Source organism: Gastrolobium bilobum, unplaced genomic scaffold (genome assembly GCF_033153095.1).
Source record: "Gastrolobium bilobum isolate Gb01-03AN ecotype WA unplaced genomic scaffold, APGP_CSIRO_Gbil_v1 utg8751, whole genome shotgun sequence".
Classification (NCBI taxonomy): domain Eukaryota; kingdom Viridiplantae; phylum Streptophyta; class Magnoliopsida; order Fabales; family Fabaceae; genus Gastrolobium; species Gastrolobium bilobum.
The window spans coordinates 27,967-46,655 of record NW_026899434.1 but is presented as its reverse complement, the minus strand read 5'-3'; the positions used below and the strand labels follow the sequence as shown (position 1 = coordinate 46,655).

The following is an 18,689-nucleotide window of genomic DNA, read 5'->3' as shown; positions in this document are numbered from 1 at the left end:
AATATATTTTTATATGGGTTTGTTTTTTCTAAAGTTACTTTAGATAACTTTATCTAATGTTCACCGAAACGACATCGTTTTGGGGCGGAAATCATGGTATTTTTGTAATTTTAATTTATTTCAGGGTTATAATAGTCTTTATCATTCTAATTTTTTAATTTTTTAACCCAAAAATGACGTCGTTTCGGTAAACATTAGACAAAGTTATCTAAAGTAACATTAGATACTTTTTTCCCTTTATATATTTAAAAATAATAAGCTATGCTTGATTTATATTTTAAAGTCACATACAATTTTTAAAAAATTAAATATAACCGTAAGTGTAATTTTATTTTGGGTTTAAGTATATATATTTAATTATTTGGTTTTACTTTCCAAAGAATTGGCTGATATTACTCCACAATTCGATATCATGACTGATTTTTTTTATTGTAAGTGTAATAATAGTATCAGTTAAAAAAAACTTATTCCGTTTATTTTGGACAAAAATTAAAATAATCATTAAATATTTTAATTTTCAAAAAACATCAATATTTCTCCTATTTAGATTCATTTTTTTAGTGATTAAATTTTTATAATTTAGTTTTTACATGATGCGATGGGCCGACCCTCCGGGCCGAGCCCATTTTGTCACCTTTAAATGTCAGCATTTTATATCAACAGTAAATCCAATGATCTTAGCTACACAAAGACGGATTTGTTAGACAGTAAATATACATATATAAAAATATTTTGACGGGTAGGGTGGCCGGCCCTCGAGACCTAACTCATTTTGTCATCTCTAACTGTCAGCAATTTTACATTAGCATGTACTTTCAATTAAAAAATTTGTACTTTTTATATTAAAACTTCTTGTTCTCCCAAAATCTTAAATATTTTTTTACTTAAATTTTTGTATTAAATTAAAAATATACATATAATATATGATATATTTGCTAGTATACATAACTTGCATTTAATATTTTTACTTGAATAATTTTTTAATAAGAATAGCATAATTTTATAAAATAACTTTAACTGAAATATATATAGTTTAAAAGTATTGATAACAAAATCATTTTGTTGATATCAAAATAAAGATATTTAAATCATAATTTTATAAATTAACTTGAACTGAAATACTATTGCAATTGTAATTTGTGAAATAGTGGTATTATTAATCCTAATAATCATTGGTTCGTTTGTAGATCCAAAAAATTAATTAATCCAAATGGATATAATAATAAATATTATTAATAGACTTAATAATTTCTGATGCAGAAAGTAATGATATTATTAATAGGCTTAACAATTACTCATGTAAAAAGTAATGAAATATTAATACAGTTGTTTGCCACCTAAGAATGTTGAACTTTTTTCCAACCTATCAAGTTTAAATTTGAAAATTTAAAAGTTACTAAAAGATTAAACATTTCAAAGTGGTTTCCAATAGGCATGTATCTTTCCTCACTTATGCTTCAATCCGGGCATGTCTTTCTCCTCATAACTCACGTCTCATGCAAGGCGTGTCTCTCTCTTAGATCATGCCTCATGGACTTGACTCATGCAATAAATTCATATTTAATTTTAAAATAATTATATTTTCGTAAATAATTATTAAAATAGCAATATTTTAATTTTATTTAATTTTTTTCCCGTAAAAAAATGTCGAGTTAAAGGGGCAACTATTCTAGGCATGTGTACTGGACCCATGATGCAGTCCAGCTAAGCTACCAACCACCCAATTATAAATCCTAAATTATATATTCCACCACCATTATTCATCGACTTACACATACACCACCATCCATTTGCCCATCACAGAATCTTCTATCAACAATCACTAGCCATATAGAAGGAAACTCAAAAGCAACATGTCAACCGGTTGAAATATTCCTATATGAATAACTATTAATTTAGATAAAGTTAATATTAAGAAGAAGAAAAAATCATTTAAACTATTTCCAAAAAAAAAAAGAAAAAATCATTTAAACGAATATCAAAATCAGCATTTCCACCTTTTAATATTGATGATTAAAACTATGAGAAAAATGTTTATCCTTTTAAATGACATAACTTATATCTTTTCACTCTCACGAATAGATAAGACTCACACCTTTATTTTTTTGTTAACTCTCTCTCTTTCTTTATCTATCTCTTTCTCTCTCTTAAAATGACACAACTTTACATCCTTTAAAATGACACAATTTTACATCATTGACACACACTTCTTCCTAAAACTATATAACTACATTTTAAAATAAAAATAAAAATGCTTATTCTACAAAATAAAATATCAAATAAAATCGTCATTTATATGTCAAATATGAAACGAGTATTTATTATTATTTTAAAAATATAAAAAAAAAAAACAAGAAAACAATAGAAGTATTAGAACAAGAAAGGAACACGTCACAGCAAGAAGTAGAAGGGCTACAAGCAGCCACGCCCCAAAATCTTAGCAGCCAATCAGAAGAGGAACTTGGATGTTTGTTTGGCTTTGTTGTATTTTTGTTGAAAGGGGTTACTCTTACTGGTACCAATCTTCTCTTACTTTCCTTTTCATTAAAAATCTCTGATTCTTAACTCCAAAAAAATAAAAAAATAAAAAAAATCTCTCATTTTCTGCAACTTTTCTTCTGTCCCAAATGAATAAATAATAAACCACTTTCCTTCCTCGCCTCAAATGCAGTGCGCGGTTCAAATTCAAAAGCCCTTCTTTGTCTATCACACACACACACACATATATATATATATATATATATAAAATAAATAAATAAATATGTATTAACCATTACTCAATGACACAATTGAGCATAATATTCTGAATTGTTATAGTAATGGAAACAGTACCTACTTGCTTCTTCTGCGGTAGAATCCCAGCAAAAAGTGAGCTTTTCCGTTATAACGCCTCTTATGTGCCCTTTTCTTCATTTGGTTCATTCTGTCTTTTAAACCGTAGTAATAATAATGCATATACCATGTCTCCAATGTGCTCTTTGTCACCTTCATTCGGCACCCATCGTCTCATTCGAAATGCAACTAACATCAGCTGTGAAATTAAGCAGCTTCCGAGTTACGCCAAGGGGAGAAGAAGAAGAGGGAAGAGAGAGAAACAAGAGGAAAGGGAACCCAATGAGAATGGAGACCCAATTGGGTGGAAGGAACTTGGGAAGAGTGTAGTGAGGTGGATTCGTCATAGCATGAGGGCTATGGCTTCTGATTTTGCTTCAGCTGAGTTAGAGGGTGAGTTTGAGTTCTCCGAGTTGAGGCAGAGAATGGGACCTGGTCTCACTTTTGTAATACAGGCTCAACCGTATTTGAATGCTGTTCCTATGCCGCTTGGACTTGAAGTTATCTGCTTGAAGGCTTGTGCTCATTATCCCACTCTTTTCGACCACTTTCAGAGGGAGCTTCGTGATGTTCTCCAAGATCTACAGAATAAATCCTTGGTCCAGGATTGGCGTGACACTCAGTCTTGGAAACTGCTTAAGGAGCTCGCCAATTCAGGTGTTTCTCTTTTTCCTCACTAAACAATTTTTTGTTGTTGTTTTGTTATTATAATATTGCATTGCTCAAGGGGCGAACCCAGAGCCGTGATAAAATTACTTCTTTGTGATCGAAAGATCACAGGAAACAGGTATGATGTAATGGTAAGGCTGCGTATAAGGATTATCCTTGTCTTTACTCTCGTTAAAGGGGCTGTCGCCGCCGTCCGTCCGGCTCAACTCACAGCTCGTACTTGCGTATTAAAAATAATTTTTTATTAATGGATAGTTTTTCTAAAAAAGAGGGCGAGGAGTGATAAAGCTGCTCCTTATTGACTGAAACGTCATCGATTTGAATTCGAAAAGCAACAGTCTATTCACAAATATGTAATAATTAGGTTTGTACAATGATTGACTCCACCTCTACTCTCGTCAGTCGATGTTTAATTGGGGAGTCTTTTTTAAAAAGAGGACGAGCTTAGAGCAGTGGTAAAGCTGCTTCGTAGTAACTGAAAGGTCACAGGTTCGATTACGAGGATTGTCCATATCCCTTCCCTATGAAGCACCGACTCTGACACGGCGTTTTTTGATACGTTCCCAATACGTTCTCGATACGACTGTTAATTCATCGATACGATACAATACGTTTCCGATACGCGTATCCGATTCGTTGAAAAAAAAAACTAGAAGTATCGGTGCTTCATAGTCCCTGCCCTTGTTGGTCGGGGGGGTTAATGGGAAGTGATTTTTTAATATTGCATTGCTCCAATAGTAGTATAAACTAAAGAGGGGCTGAGATTGAGAATGGTTCATTTTGCAGCTCAGCATAGAGCAGTTGCGAGAAAGATAGCGCAGCCCAAGACTGTCCAAGGAGTTTTAGGAATGGACATAGAAAAGGTCAAAGCAATACAGCACAGGATTGATGAGTTCACCAACCGCATGTCAGAATTACTCCGTATTGAAAGGGATGCTGAGTTGGAGTTTACTCAGGAAGAACTGGATGCTGTTCCTAAACCACCAGATGATACTTCTGATTCAACAAAACCGATTGAGTTCTTGGTTAGTCATAGCCAGCCACAGCAAGAACTCTGTGACACCATTTGTAATCTAAATGCCATCAGTACCTCTACAGGTCTTCTCCTTTTTCCTATTATTTTCTTTTGAATTATTCAGGCAAATGCAATTTAGTCTCTCCTTAATTATGTGCATGTGCTGTAAAAGAAGTTGAATTGTTGACATGATTATGAGTTATATGATATAATATGAGGTAAAGTACTGGTAATTCATTAATATTCTAGACATGGTTAATATTAAACATCTTATATTTGCTTTGACAAATCTCTGTTTTCACTTATTAGTCATTAATATCTACAATAAAAAGTCAAGGATTTTCCATACAAGTAGTTGTGCACTGATAATACAGTATCTAATAATGGTTTCAAAAAATATAAATTGTAGAGATTAGAAAGTAGATGCATGTGGATGGTAGACTCAAAACTGGACGAACCTTGATTCATCTAGGTTTAGGATGTTAATCACCATTACAATGTGATCTGGTGGATGTCTATGTACTTAAGTAATAAAATCCTAAACGAATCAATAAGCTATATTTCGAACATCTCTCTTTACGATGCATAAACTTTTAGGCTTAACTGATGTGAAGCTTGCATAGGATGCAAATCTTATCAAGTTAGTCTTTTAACTTATGGCCTCTTCAGTAACGATGAAGGGCTAAATCCAATCATTCTGGTACGATAACATTTGATTGTGTAAACAGGATTGGGGGGAATGCATTTGGTGCTATTCAAGGTTGAAGGGAACCACCGGTTACCACCTACTACTCTTTCACCTGGAGACATGGTTTGTGTGAGAACGTGTGACAACAGGGGTGCAGTTACAACTTCTTGCATGCAAGGATTTGTGAACAATCTTGGGGATGATGGCTATAGTATTAGTGTTGCTTTAGAGTCACTTCATGGTGATCCTACATTCTCTAAACTATTTGGGAAGAGTGTGCGCATTGACCGTATTCAAGGACTGGCTGATACACTTACTTATGAGGTATTGAAACCTATCATGTGTTTTCTTGCATACAACCAAAACATTCCGCAGCTCCAAGAAACATTTGTGAAATATTTATGAAAGGATGTCTCAAATCATTTGGAAGTTGAAATTAACTAAGAAGTTTTGTGTAGGCTGTAATGAGTGTCTATTATTTCTGTTTAATCAAGTAGAATAAAATAAAATCTATGGTATCGAACAAAAAGGAAAAAAAAAAATCTTTGGTCAACTATTAGTTAGTTAGTTAGTCCAACTGTTTTGATTGGGAAGGTGAACTAGTCTAATAATAACAAGCATATTTATTATAAACTATCAATATGCATTTGTCTTTCCTAACCAAAGAAACTGAAATATTAAACACCAATTCTTTACTGCTAGAAAGTTGCTGTTACATGGTGACAGTTGACAAGACAGAAACACTGTCACCTTTGAGCACTTCTAGCACAATGGCTTTGCTCTTGTCTGTTCAGCTGTGGACATTGATTGATTCTAGTTTTCCTATTTTATATTACATAGACTTCCCCGAGGTATGACAAAAGCATATGCATCTCCTTCTAAACTTGTTAATGCTATAACAGTCATTTCTCTGTTGCAAAATTTTTTTTAGTCCTGTTAGTATTGAGGACTCAGCACTACATCTCCTAAATTATAACACATGGACAGTTAACTTACGTGGGATGTGTTATAATTAAGATCCCAAGAAACTGCAGTTAAATGTGTCCATGTGTTATAATTTAAGTGGCTGCAGCATTGAGTTCTCAATGCTAGGACCACATATTTTCTCCTCCGTTGTTAAGGTAATTGGGGTTTTAGAAAATGCTGATGTCATGTACGTATGATATTTATGTATTTTGTTCTAAAATATTTATCTTTAATCATAAAAGAGCATGTATTAAACTCAGGAAACACTAACAAGGTGGTAAATTCGTTGATATGTACATAAAGGATTGAATTGGAAAATTCTGCCAGAGTTAATGTTATCATAATTTCTGTTAATATTTGCGAAGCATGTGTTACCTTCATGATTAAAAAAGGATGGTGTATGTAGTTTTAGGCCATATTTCGAAAGTGTTTATAATTGTGAGTTTTCTTTTCCTTGCTCCAGTGTTGTACATCAATAGCATTGGAGAGTCTATTTACCAGGCTATGCCAGGGTCAAATACTTTTTGTCGTTACATCATTCTGCCACCTGTTATGGAAAGGATAAGCAGTGGTATGGTGTTAGGACCCATTTGCAAAGTGTTGAACTTGGAGTTCCATATTGGTTGTATGGATAACTAATGTGGGGTTTATAAGGCCTTGGGCACTCCCACCTTTTGAATTAGCTTTTGGGGTGGTGCATCCTAAGGTCTTATCAAATGGTATCAGAGCTTTCCACTATATCTCCTGGTTGCGATCGAGCAGCGCGGGTGGTGACGCCGGCATTGCAGTGTTCGCCCGGGACTAGTAAAAGATTAGCGCAAAGCCAGCCCGCGTGAGCGCCGGGGTACGGAACGTGGTGGAATGTTAGGATGCATTTGCAAGGTATGGGACTTGGAGTCCCACATTGGCTGTATGGGCAACTAATGTTGGGTTTATAAGGCCTTGAGCACTCCTACCCTTTGAGCTAGCTTTTGGGGTGGTGCATCCCAAGGTCTTATCATATGTTTAGAAGTGTTAACTACCCACCACCTACTTTGTCTGCTAAAAAATAATTCTACATTCTAGGATCAGTTTTGAATAGATTAATATAATTTGACTGGGTTGTGTTTTATAATTTCATTAGTACTTTACTCCTTGGCTCACTAATTTTATATGTACATATACATCTCTTAATAAGCTTCTTATGATTTTGTCCAGCGCAACTGTGAAGCCCTAATGCTGCTTCAAAAGAATGGTTTACAAAAGAAGAACTCTTCAATTTCTGTTGTGGCTACACTGTTTGGAGATGGCGAAGATGTTGCATGGCTTGGAAATAATCATTTGGCTGACTGGGCAGAAGAAAAATTGAATGGAATATTAAGAAGTGAAACCTTTGATAATTCTCAGCAGAGAACAATTGCACTGGGTTTGAATAAGAAGCGGCCTGTATTGGTTATCCAAGGGCCTCCTGGTACAGGTAAGACTGGTCTGCTCAAGCAACTTATAGCATGTGCTGTTCAGCGAGGTGAAAGGGTTCTTGTTACAGCACCAACCAATGCAGCTGTTGATAACATGGTTGAAAAGCTTTCAAATGTTGGATTAAATATTGTGCGCGTTGGAAATCCAGCTCGTATATCAAAAACAGTGGGATCAAAATCTTTGGGAGAAATTGTAAATGCGAAGCTTTCAAGTTTTCGAGAAGAGTATGAGAGGAAGAAATCAGACCTAAGGAAAGATCTAAGTCATTGTTTAAGGGATGATTCACTAGCTGCGGGCATACGCCAACTTCTGAAACAGCTGGGAAGATCTCTAAAGAAAAAGGAAAAACAGACCATGATTGAAGTTCTATCTAGTGCTCAGGTTGTGCTTGCCACTAATACTGGAGCAGCTGATCCTTTGATTCGAAGGCTTGACAGTTTTGACTTGGTTGTCATAGATGAAGCTGGACAGGCAATTGAGCCCTCTTGTTGGATTCCTATATTGCAGGGAAAGCGCTGTATTCTTGCTGGTGATCAATGCCAACTTGCTCCTGTCATATTATCTAGAAAGGCCTTAGAGGGTGGTCTAGGAATCTCTCTACTGGAGAGAGCTACAACTTTGCATGAAGGGATTCTCACCACCAGATTAACAACACAATACCGTATGAACGATGCAATTGCTAGTTGGGCTTCGAAGGAGATGTACGGAGGATTGTTGAAGTCCTCTGCGACCGTCTTCTCTCATCTTCTTGTTGACTCTCCTTTTGTTATGGTATAGTGCCCATAAATGATATTACCATTTTCATTGAAGTGAAGGCTTCTATATACATCATGTCCTAACTAAAGAAACTTAGACCTTCTTCCTGTTGACTGTTTTATGTTGCTGGTCCTTAATTTCTAGAGATGTTACTTTTCAGACACTGTTATGTTTTTTCTTTGGTACATTGGAGGTATAAACACTTCGGTATGGGAAGAAGACGAGTAGCCTTGTCTGGGATCAAGCCCCTGAAGCATTAAACTTCCTTCTTAGAGACTGAGGCTGGTAATAGCTAATCCTGTTGGATATTCTTTTCATGCTTCAGGGGAATGGAGTAACATTCCAGCTGAGAGAGCGCTAAATTTTTTATTTAATAGAGTGCCAAATGAGTAGGCTGTTACATATGAGGCTCACTAGCAATATTTTAAAATTGGACAACTCAAACCTTATTTTCGGTAACCTGTGCAACTTATAAACAAGTTGACGCAAAATTGATAGCTTAAGCTTCTCAATAGACAACATGTAATGCTGAAGATGTAAAAATCACAAGACTTTTCTTGAAACATTTTGATCATCAATTACTGTATGAATATAGAAATTGAAAGAATAGTTGCTTGTTGGTTACCATTTTATGGAAGGTCTTAGCATTTCTATTATATTTTGTGTTGCCTATGCTTTTTACTCGGGGATGTTTGTGATACGTATATTGATCTTTGTCAGTATTTTTCCATTTTCATTTATTTTTACTAATTCTTATTACATGAATGTAAAGTTTGACCTTGCTGATTATACAGCCAACATGGATAACACAGTGCCCACTGCTATTGCTCGATACTAGAATGCCATATGGAAGTCTGTCAGTTGGTTGTGGAGAGCATCTAGACCCAGCTGGAACAGGCTCGTTTTATAATGAAGGAGAAGCTGATATAGTCTTGCAGCATGTCTTTTCCTTAATTTATGCTGGTAATTACATATGACTCTTAATTTTATTTATTTATTCTTTTGCTATAGCTTTTTAAAATACAACTTTTTCCCCAAGTGTGAATGTTTTATGGTATCAACAATAAATTGTATGAACAAAGTAATATTACCTAAACTGAAGGGTATCACAGGTGGATAATAACTGGTACTGGTACCTCTTGCCTGTGACCCATACCTTGGTTCATTAGTTAGTTCTCTTCCCAGGCCAAAATATGATGTTATAATAAGGTCATTCATTCATGCCATGATAAGCCCTTTTAAAATTTTGTCGTAACACGTTGTGGATTTTAAATTTTAAGATTTTATCATGTTCCTTGTAGAAGTACCTGTATGACAGGGAGTTGTTGAGTTCAGCTTGATACTACTAATTTCAGTTTCTTATCAGCTTAAGCATATGGTCAAATTGGTGATCAAGTACAGTCAGATGATAATAAGAATCATAAGGGTATATGTAGAATATTCTAGATTGTGATTTATCATTTATTAGTGTATCTTTGTATTGTACATAAGTCAAAGTTTTCTGCTTGCTATTTATTTATGTAGGTTCAGCTATTTATTGAGGTAGTTGAGGTAGAAGTACTTGAGGTAGTTGAGGTAGAAGTAGTTGAGGTAGCTTATTTATTGAGGTAGTTGAGGTAGCCCATTGTACTCAATATAAAAGGACCCATTGGGTCTCTCAATGAATTAAGAAAGTGTTATTCAGACAAAACACTTCTTCTTTTCTTCATGGTATCAAGAGCTGGTTATATTCCAGTCTCTTCCCCGTTCTGATTTATTTTTAAGTCATTTTCCTATTCCTTTTTTTCGTTTTAGCCATTGCCCAAGCCAGAATCCTTACCTAGACACCTCCAACCACGAAACCAAGGCCACCATTAGGTTCAGAACAAAATCCCGAGCCAGCCCACAGAAGACCCGTAGCAGTACTGTTCATCACTGTAGCAGTACTGTTCATTACTGTAGCAATTACTGTTTCACTGTGGCCAACCCTCTTCCTGTTTTGAAGGTCAAAATCGTATTTGGAGGAACTTTTTTTCAGGGTACCTGTTGTTAGAAAGCCATGGACGCTGAAAATTTTGAAAATTCGTCTTTTCAAAAATTGATGTCTCAACCTGCTGAGGCAACTAGTCATGTTGCTCAAAGAGGTATGGCATTCCATGTTGAACGTAGTAATCGTTGGATCCTTGATTGAGGGGCCTCTGATCACATGACAGGTAATGCAACCTTATTTTTCTCCTATACCCCTTACTATCACCCGTCACGAATAAGAACAGCTGATGGGAATTTCTCCACTATTGCGGGAAAGGGATCCATTAAACTTTCCGAGCATATTATTTTGAACTCAGTACTTCATGTTCCCCCTCTTACTTGTAATCTCATCTCTATTAGCAAACTTACTGCTGAGTTGCATTGTGTTGCTAAGTTCTCTGCAAATGCTTGTATCTTTCAAGAACAGGACTCGGGGATGATGATTGGCAGTGCTAGAGAGGAAGAAGGGCTCTACTATTTTACAGAGGTTCATTGTGAAAAGAGGATTTTTTCGAACCACTCTCTATGTTTATCAGATGACTGTAATGATGTTTTGTTATGGCATCGTAGGTTGGGACACCCAAATTTTGTTTACCTCCAGAAGTTATTCTCGAACTTATTTATCAATAAAAAGCCAAGTTCCCTTCTTTGTGATAGTTGTCAGCTTGCAAAGCACTCTCGTGTCACTTATTCTCCTAAGAAATATCATGAATCTTCTCCCTTTACATTGATTCGTAGTGATATTTGGAGACCTGCTCGTGAAAAAAATGTCTCGGGTACTCGTTGGTTTATTACTTTCATTGATGATCATTCTAGGGTATGTTGGGTATATCTCTTAAAAGATAAGTCTGAGGCAGCATCCACTTTAAAAAACTTTCATGCTATGATTCAAACTCAATTTCAGACCTCTATCAAAATTCTGCGAACAGACAATGATACTGAATATTTTAATTCAGTTCTTGGAGATTACCTAAACCAGCATGGAATTATTCATCAAAGTTCTTGTCCTAACACCCCTCAACAAAATGGGGTGGCTGAAAGGAAAAATAGACATCTAATTGAAGTTGCTCGAGCTCTTTTATTCACGATGCATGTCCCTAAATATCTGTGGGGGGAAGCCGTCTTGACAGCCTGTTATCTCATTAATCGGATGCCTTCTCGGGTACTAAATTTTCATTCTCCTTTATCCTGTCTTACTAAATCTTTTCCCTCTTTCAGTGCTCTTTCTTCTCTTCCTCCCAAAATATTTGGCTATGTGGCTTTTGTGCATATTCCTCCACATCACAGATCCAAACTTGACCCTAAATCTATTCGATGTGTCTTCATAGGATATTCCCCAAATCAAACAGGTTATAAGTGTTACTCACCTTCTCTCCGTAAGGTTTTTGTTTCCATGGATGTTACCTTTTATGAACACAATCCTTTTTTTCCCCGACTTCTCTTCAGGGGGAGTCTATTGGTCTTGGTATGGATGAAGATAAGCCTGGAAAAGCAAATGATGATGTTGTCTTACCTTAGCCTTTGGAAATAGTGGGAGTTATTGGGAAGGAAACAGGGGGAGCAACTATACCTGAGTCTAATGATCCTCCTTGTGATCCTCTTGGAAAATGGGGAAAATTTTACAGCAGGCGCAAAACACATCAAGATGCTCTAGACTGCCAGGATCCTGACTCGAGTCCTTGTTCCAGCAACCCACTTGAATGCACTAGTACAGCCAACATTGATATGCCTATTGCTCTTCGGAAAAGTACTAGATCTTGCACTGCTCATCCTATTTCCCATTATATCTCATATGAGAAGTTGTCTCCAGGTTTTCGTGCTTTCAACGCTATGTTAGATAGTACCAGGATACCCAAAAATATCCAAGAAGCACTTGATGACCCAAAATGGAGGAATGTTGTATTAAAAGAAATGGATGCACTTATAAAAAATGGAACATGGGAGTTTGTGACATTACCTAAAGGAAAGAAAACTGTTGGCTGCAAATGGGTATTCACAATGTAATTTAATGCAGACAATAGCATCAATAGGTATAAGGCCAGATTAGTTGCTAAGGGATTTACTCAGACTCATGGGATAGATTATCAGAAGACATTTGCTCCTGTTGCCAAACTTAACACTATCCGCGTTCTGCTATCTCTTGCCGCCAACCTTGATTGGCCATTGCAACAGCTAGATGTTAAGAATGCCTTCTTGAATGGTGATCTACATGAGGAAGTTTACATGGATCCACCTCTTGGTTTTGAAAAAGGGGATGATTCTGTGTGCAAGTTGCAGAAGTCTCTCTATGGACTTAAACAATCTCCCAGAGAATGGTTTGGAAAATTTACTCAAGCTGTTAAGGGACGAGGGTTCACCCAAGCTCAGACTGATCACACTTTATTTTTTAAACACTCCGACAAAGGAAGAATTGCTATTCTGATCGTTTATGTTGATGACATAATTGTCACTGGTAATGATAGCGAGGAGATAACCTCTTTAAAAAAATGTTTAGCTGACCAGTGGGAACTAAAAGATCTTGGATCTCTCAAATATTTCCTTGGCGTGGAAATTGCTCAGAGTAAGGAAGGAATTTCTTTAACTCAGAAAAAATACATTCTAGACCTGTTGCAAGAAACAGGTATGCTTGGGTGCAAGCCGGCAGAGACTCCAATTGAAGCTAATATCAAGATGGGAGTTGAGGACTGGGAAGATGTTGATAGGGAGCAGTACCAGAGACTAGTGGGGAAATTAATCTATTTGTCTCACACTCGTCCTGATATTGCTTTTACTGTGAGCATGGTTAGCCAATTCATGCATTCTCCTAAGGAAAAACACCTTAGTGCTGTTTATAGAATTCTCAAGTACCTCAAAAATACCCCTGGTCGAGGAATTTTCTTTAAAAAGGGGCACAAAAGGATGATTGAAATCTATACAGATGCAGACTGGGTTGGCTCTGCAATGGACCGAAGATCTACTTCAGGATATTGTACTTATGTCTGGGGAAACCTTGTGACCTGGAGAAGTAAGAAACAAAATGTTGTTGCAAGAAGCAGTGCGGAAGCGGAATTTCGAGCTCTAGCCCATGGTATTTGTGAAGGAATTTGGTTAAGAAGGCTTCTGGAGGAGTTGAAGATCTCTTATTCCCTACCTATCAGATTATATTGTGATAATAAGGCTGCTGTCAGCATTGCTCAAAATCCTGTTCATCATGACAGAACAAAACATGTAGAAGTTGATCGTCACTTTATCAAAGAAAAATTAGAAGACGGTAGTGTATGCTTGACATATATACCTACCAAGGAACAGACAGCAAATATCCTCACCAAAGGATTGCTCAAGTCGACCTTTGAGGAGTTCGAACTCTGAACAGGAGGTAATGGCCTTTGTTGCCTTAGGTCCTTTTTCTGGGATGATGTGGACTCTCCTCCGACAATATTTCCCAAGATGGTGTGTATTACACCTAGCATTCCTCATCAAATTCTGATGTCTGGTGCTGGATGGAGGCTCGGAAGTATTCGTGTTCTTGGTTTTCTCTGTTCAGCTGGGGGGATCTATCCCTCTCAAGTAGGGCTCGTCTTTACTGTGGAGGCCTTCTTGGTGGGCTACGGCTACGGCTTGGCCTTTTGGGAGGCTTTGTACCCATTAGCTTGTGTATTGTAGATGAATTGACAAAACTGGTTGTCACTCACCATCTTCTCAATGGTACCTCAGATTGAGATACATTCTTCCATATCAAGCCATATCCCCCATGAAACTCGCTTTGCCTTGTTTCTCACGCCTCAATTACTTTTTCAATGACTGACCATTTTATACCCTAGAACTTGTGTTTAGGACATCGAGGAGTATTTGGGCTCTGGAGGCATTTAAAGGGTGTATTTGTCACACTTGTTCCTAGTTGGATGAATCTCCATGTTCCCGCCCTCCTGGGAAGAGGTTGTCACAACCTTTCCTCTTTTGCTTGGTTGCTTATTCATTGGGACTTCTAACGGCTCTTTCAAAATCATCTAAGTGGATGTACTTCTCACACCTTGAGAGCAGCCTGTCCATAGTTCTAGCTCCTTTTATTGGCCAATGAGGTGGCAAAAGGTTCCGATTTCTACCTTTCAACAAGGAGATGGAGTGCTACTCTTGGGTCCCTGTCTAGCAGCAACTTTGTTCAAATGGGTGAGATAGTCCTAGAGGGATTTGTCCCTTCTCTGCCTTACCATTGACCATTGATAGGGTGTGAGATGATCTTGGCTAGGGCTTGCTAGTGGGGAAGTGCGGGGAGAAGTTCTCATCTAAGTCGTTTCAGCATTCAACTGAGTTGGAAGGAAGATACTAGAACCATCGAAGCGCAACTTTTTTTGGGGTTAAGTAGAAGGCTTGAAACATGAGGAAGTCGGCTCCTTCCCGAAAAAGTATGGTGGCTTGGAACACTTTAAGGTGTTTCTATGGGTCTCGCTCCCCATTAAGAAATGCATGTTGTTAGGTTGTTTGAAACCCTAGGAGATGGGAGCCGACATGACACTCTCAGTGAAGGGGTGACTAAGCTGCAAGGATGGGTCGAATGCCTCGACATAATATGTGGCATGTCTTGATTATGGGGTTCGAGTTTGTTGTGACGAACACTTGAAGCTTTGTTCTTGAACACCAATGGAGTCGGGTTTTGAGACTAATCCCTTTGTGCATCATTCTCCCACTGATCCTCGGCCAAGACACTGTGCTGGAGCTCAACTATTTATTGAGCTTGTCTATCTGTTGCGAGATGGTCTCCATGATGTTGTAGTTTGAGGGCTCTGCGACTCTTGATAATGTTGGGGCAATGGTTGTTTTCCTGCAATACGAGGTGTATGTTGTTGCTCCTCGGATTGATGCTTCTTCCCCTTCCCTACAGATTCTTGGTTTTGGTTTTTGTTTGTGGTTGTCTTCCTCGTTCTTACCATCTATAAGTGTGGGAGTGGAAACTCATTTCTTCCCATAGACTGTGCTAATGTTTTGTCTGGATTAGCGAGATAGGGTAAGGTGTTACTTTCAAGTCTTTTGAACGATGGTTGAAGATAGTTGAGGGAGGCTCCTCCGCATTCTCTGGTGGACAAGAGGTGGTGTTGCACTTGCAAAGAGTCTAATGCTCAAGTCAATAGATGAATGAGGTTGAGTATGTAAATAAAAGGAAAGTAAGTATACATAAAAGGAAAGTAAGTACCTAAGGGCTGAGCCTTTGTAGTGATAAGAGAGGTGAGCCATTGACTTAATGCCTGTGAGTTCATTCCATGGGGATGAGACGCAGGTATAAGTGTTACTTCTCATATTTAGTTTTGGTTTTTGTTTGTGGCTTACCATGTATAAGTGTGGGAGTGGATGCTCATCTATTCCCATAGACTGTGCTAATGTTTGTTTGGATTAGTGAGATAGGTTAAGGTGTTACTTCCAAGTCTTTCTGACGATGGTTGAATATAGTTGAGGGAGGCTCCTCCGCATGCTTTGGTGGACAAGAGGTGGTGGTGCATTCGCAAGGACTCTCAAGTCAATAGATGAATGAGGTTGAGTATGTAAATAAGAGGAAGGTAAGTACCTAAGGGCTGAGCCTTTGTAGTGATTGGAGAGGTGAACCACTGACTTAATGCCTGGGAGTCCATTCCATGGGGATGAGATGCAGGTAGTCAGGGAAAGCTTGCCAAGGAAGCTTCACTGTGATGATGAGGCAGATTGTGTGTGGGCAGCCAAGGTTTTAGGTGATGGAACATGACTGTGGGTTGCAACCAAAATGACAGTCTGCAGAGGCTGACGGGACGATGGGGACGTTTTGGCAGTTGGCTGCTGGGCCACATCAGTGGTCCAAAATAGTTGTATTGCGGTTATCATTATTCTTGTTCCTTCTCAAATATGCTTGGTAAATCAGCTTCAAGTTCAATGTTTCAGTGATAATTCCCATGAAATTTTAACTTTGACAGAAAATAATCTTCAGTAAATGATTATATTTGATATATCTATAAGCTTGACTTTATAGTTTATACTAATCTTTACAAAGGCTGTGTTTCCAGCACTCCTGCTTGTGGATTTTAGCGTCGTTTTGCGTGATTTTCATGCCTATTTAGTTTGGCATTGCCATTGTCACGAGAGATGTGCAAAATAACTAAAAAATTGAACCGAACTGAATTGCACTTAAAATAACTTGTTTTTAAAAACCAGTTCATGAACCGAACCGGTTTTTAAAGAACCAGTTCATGAACCGAATCGTTTTCGAACCGAACTGTTTTCAAGTCGAACCGAACTGATTTTTATTACTTTATTTCTTTAACTTTTTTTTATCTTTTCAGAATAGGGTCGACCTGAACAGGTTCGGAATCGAATCGAACCATTTTCAATCTAATCGAACTATTTTCGAATCAAACCGAACCGAACCGTTTAAACCAATTCAGTTCGGTTTTTCAAAAAATTCAGTTTAATTCGACTCATGCACACCCCTAATTGTCACTACTAGTATATAGTTCTGAACCTTGGACAAAGAAGTGCATAATTCAAATTTGTGCATGAAATAAAGAAATAAGGATCTTGTAGTGTTTCTACACCTTCCAACCCCGTTTAGTATTTAAGCATATCAGTTTAATCCAAGAAAAAATATATATATATTACTGCGTATCATTTTATGTTATCATTTTTTTTTTTTTTTTTGCAATGCTAGTTCTCAGTCTTTCGGAGTTTGAAATCTTGTGACACAACTTATTTGTCATTTCTGTTTGCTGATATAAGATTTTCCTTATTAATTTGAATCTGAAATGCAGGTGTTAGCCCTACTGCTATTGTAGTGCAATCCCCTTATGTCGCTCAAGTACAACTTTTGAGGAACATGCTTGATGAGTTTCCAGAAGCTGCAGGTACTGAGGTTGCCACAATTGATAGTTTTCAAGGTCGGGAAGCTGATGCAGTAATTTTGTCCATGGTATGAACTGAATTTAATCTTTAGATGCCTCGTTTAAACAATTTTCTGGTTGATAAATAATAAATTTATTACTTGAAAAATAAATGTTTGAGAGAAGACAATAAGATATCATCTCCTGTTAAAGAGAGAAAGTTCAAACATTTTCATAATACAGCCTTAAATGTATGTTGAAATTATTATCATCAAGCTCTTAAATTTTGAAATTATTACTCTACCCTCGGGAGTTATGACTATAGTTGTAACTGCATGAACCACCCTTTCATTTTGATTCTGTAAATAAAGCATTGATCACTCCTTTAACATCGATATTGTGACTACCTTGCTTCTATGATGTCCTCTACTAATTCATTATCTCTCATTTTTACTTGTTTATTAGTAACTTCTGCAATTGGGATGATATGTAACCGTGCTTCCTTAATGTTTGATGAGTTACATGATCCATTACTACCATTTTGATTATCCAACCTTTACATATACATAGTTAAAATATTTATCCATTACTGATCTTGTTGATGAACTAATTGTTTTCCCCTTTTCATAAAATAATAATAATAATAATAAAATAGGTACGTTCAAACACATTGGGAGCTGTTGGATTCCTTGGGGATAGCAGAAGAATCAATGTTGCCATCACAAGAGCACGCAAACATTTAGCTGTGGTTTGTGACAGCTCAACTATATGCCACAATACCTTCTTAGCAAGAGTTCTGCGTCATATACGACACTTTGGTAGGGTGAAGCATGCAGAACCAGGTAGTTTTGGAGAGTCTGGACTTGGGATGAATCCAATACTACCTTCCATTAATTAGTATTGCAACAGTTGCAAGAAACAAATTTCAAAAATGACCTACCAATTCTTTGGGAGGGTATTTATTTATTTTTCATCAAAATAGTGAAAGTATGTGTGCATGAAAAGAGATGCAAGCTATATCGAAGCATTGTTATTCATCTTCTTATGGTGACCTTTATGCCGGAATCAGAATTGCAGCAAGGGGGATATACATGGCTGGTTTTTCACATGGTAGAACTTTAGAATGTATAGCAATTTATAAATCTAAGATTTGTGTATAATTCATGAAAATCAAGGAAGAAAAGTTGATTCAACTCACAGATAGTAACATGACAATGTATACTTTGGTCCATTTTATGTATTGTGAATCACAACTGCCAGTGTTATGCGTGAAATTATGGGGGAATAAATTGGTCAATGCCCAAGTTGTAAGATGAGGGTGGACCTGTCTTCCTGATACAGTGCTAAAAACAGCAGTGATACCAGACGATAATACTTTTGTTCATGCACTGAAACGCAATCATGTTCATGACAATGTGATAAGAGGGGAAGCATTTGGCAGGTACCACAATTTTCAGCTTCCTCTTCTTGAGTCAAGCAAGTT

General features: G+C 37.1%; 1 protein-coding gene across 1 annotated transcript; it reads left to right on the top strand.

Moving 5' to 3' along the window:
- Positions 1 to 2,819: 2,819 nt before the first annotated feature.
- LOC133290433 (uncharacterized) lies at positions 2,820 to 18,482 on the top strand. Its single transcript, XM_061488510.1, has 7 exons — positions 2,820 to 3,489; positions 4,288 to 4,599; positions 5,245 to 5,528; positions 7,368 to 8,399; positions 9,179 to 9,347; positions 17,138 to 17,295; positions 17,862 to 18,482. Exons 1-7 carry the CDS (start codon positions 2,820 to 2,822, stop codon positions 18,102 to 18,104), a joined length of 2,868 nt encoding a protein of 955 aa, XP_061344494.1. The 3' UTR covers positions 18,105 to 18,482.
- Positions 18,483 to 18,689: the final 207 nt, after the last annotated feature.

Coding starts and splice junctions, on each gene's coding strand:
- LOC133290433 (XM_061488510.1), top strand. CDS start 2,820: ATGGAAACAGTACCTACTTGCTTCTTCTGCGGTAGAATCCCAGCAAAA. Junction 8,400..9,178: donor TTGACTCTCCTTTTGTTATG/GTATAGTGCCCA, acceptor CTGATTATACAG/CCAACATGGATAACACAGTG. Junction 9,348..17,137: donor CTTTTCCTTAATTTATGCTG/GTAATTACATAT, acceptor TCTGAAATGCAG/GTGTTAGCCCTACTGCTATT.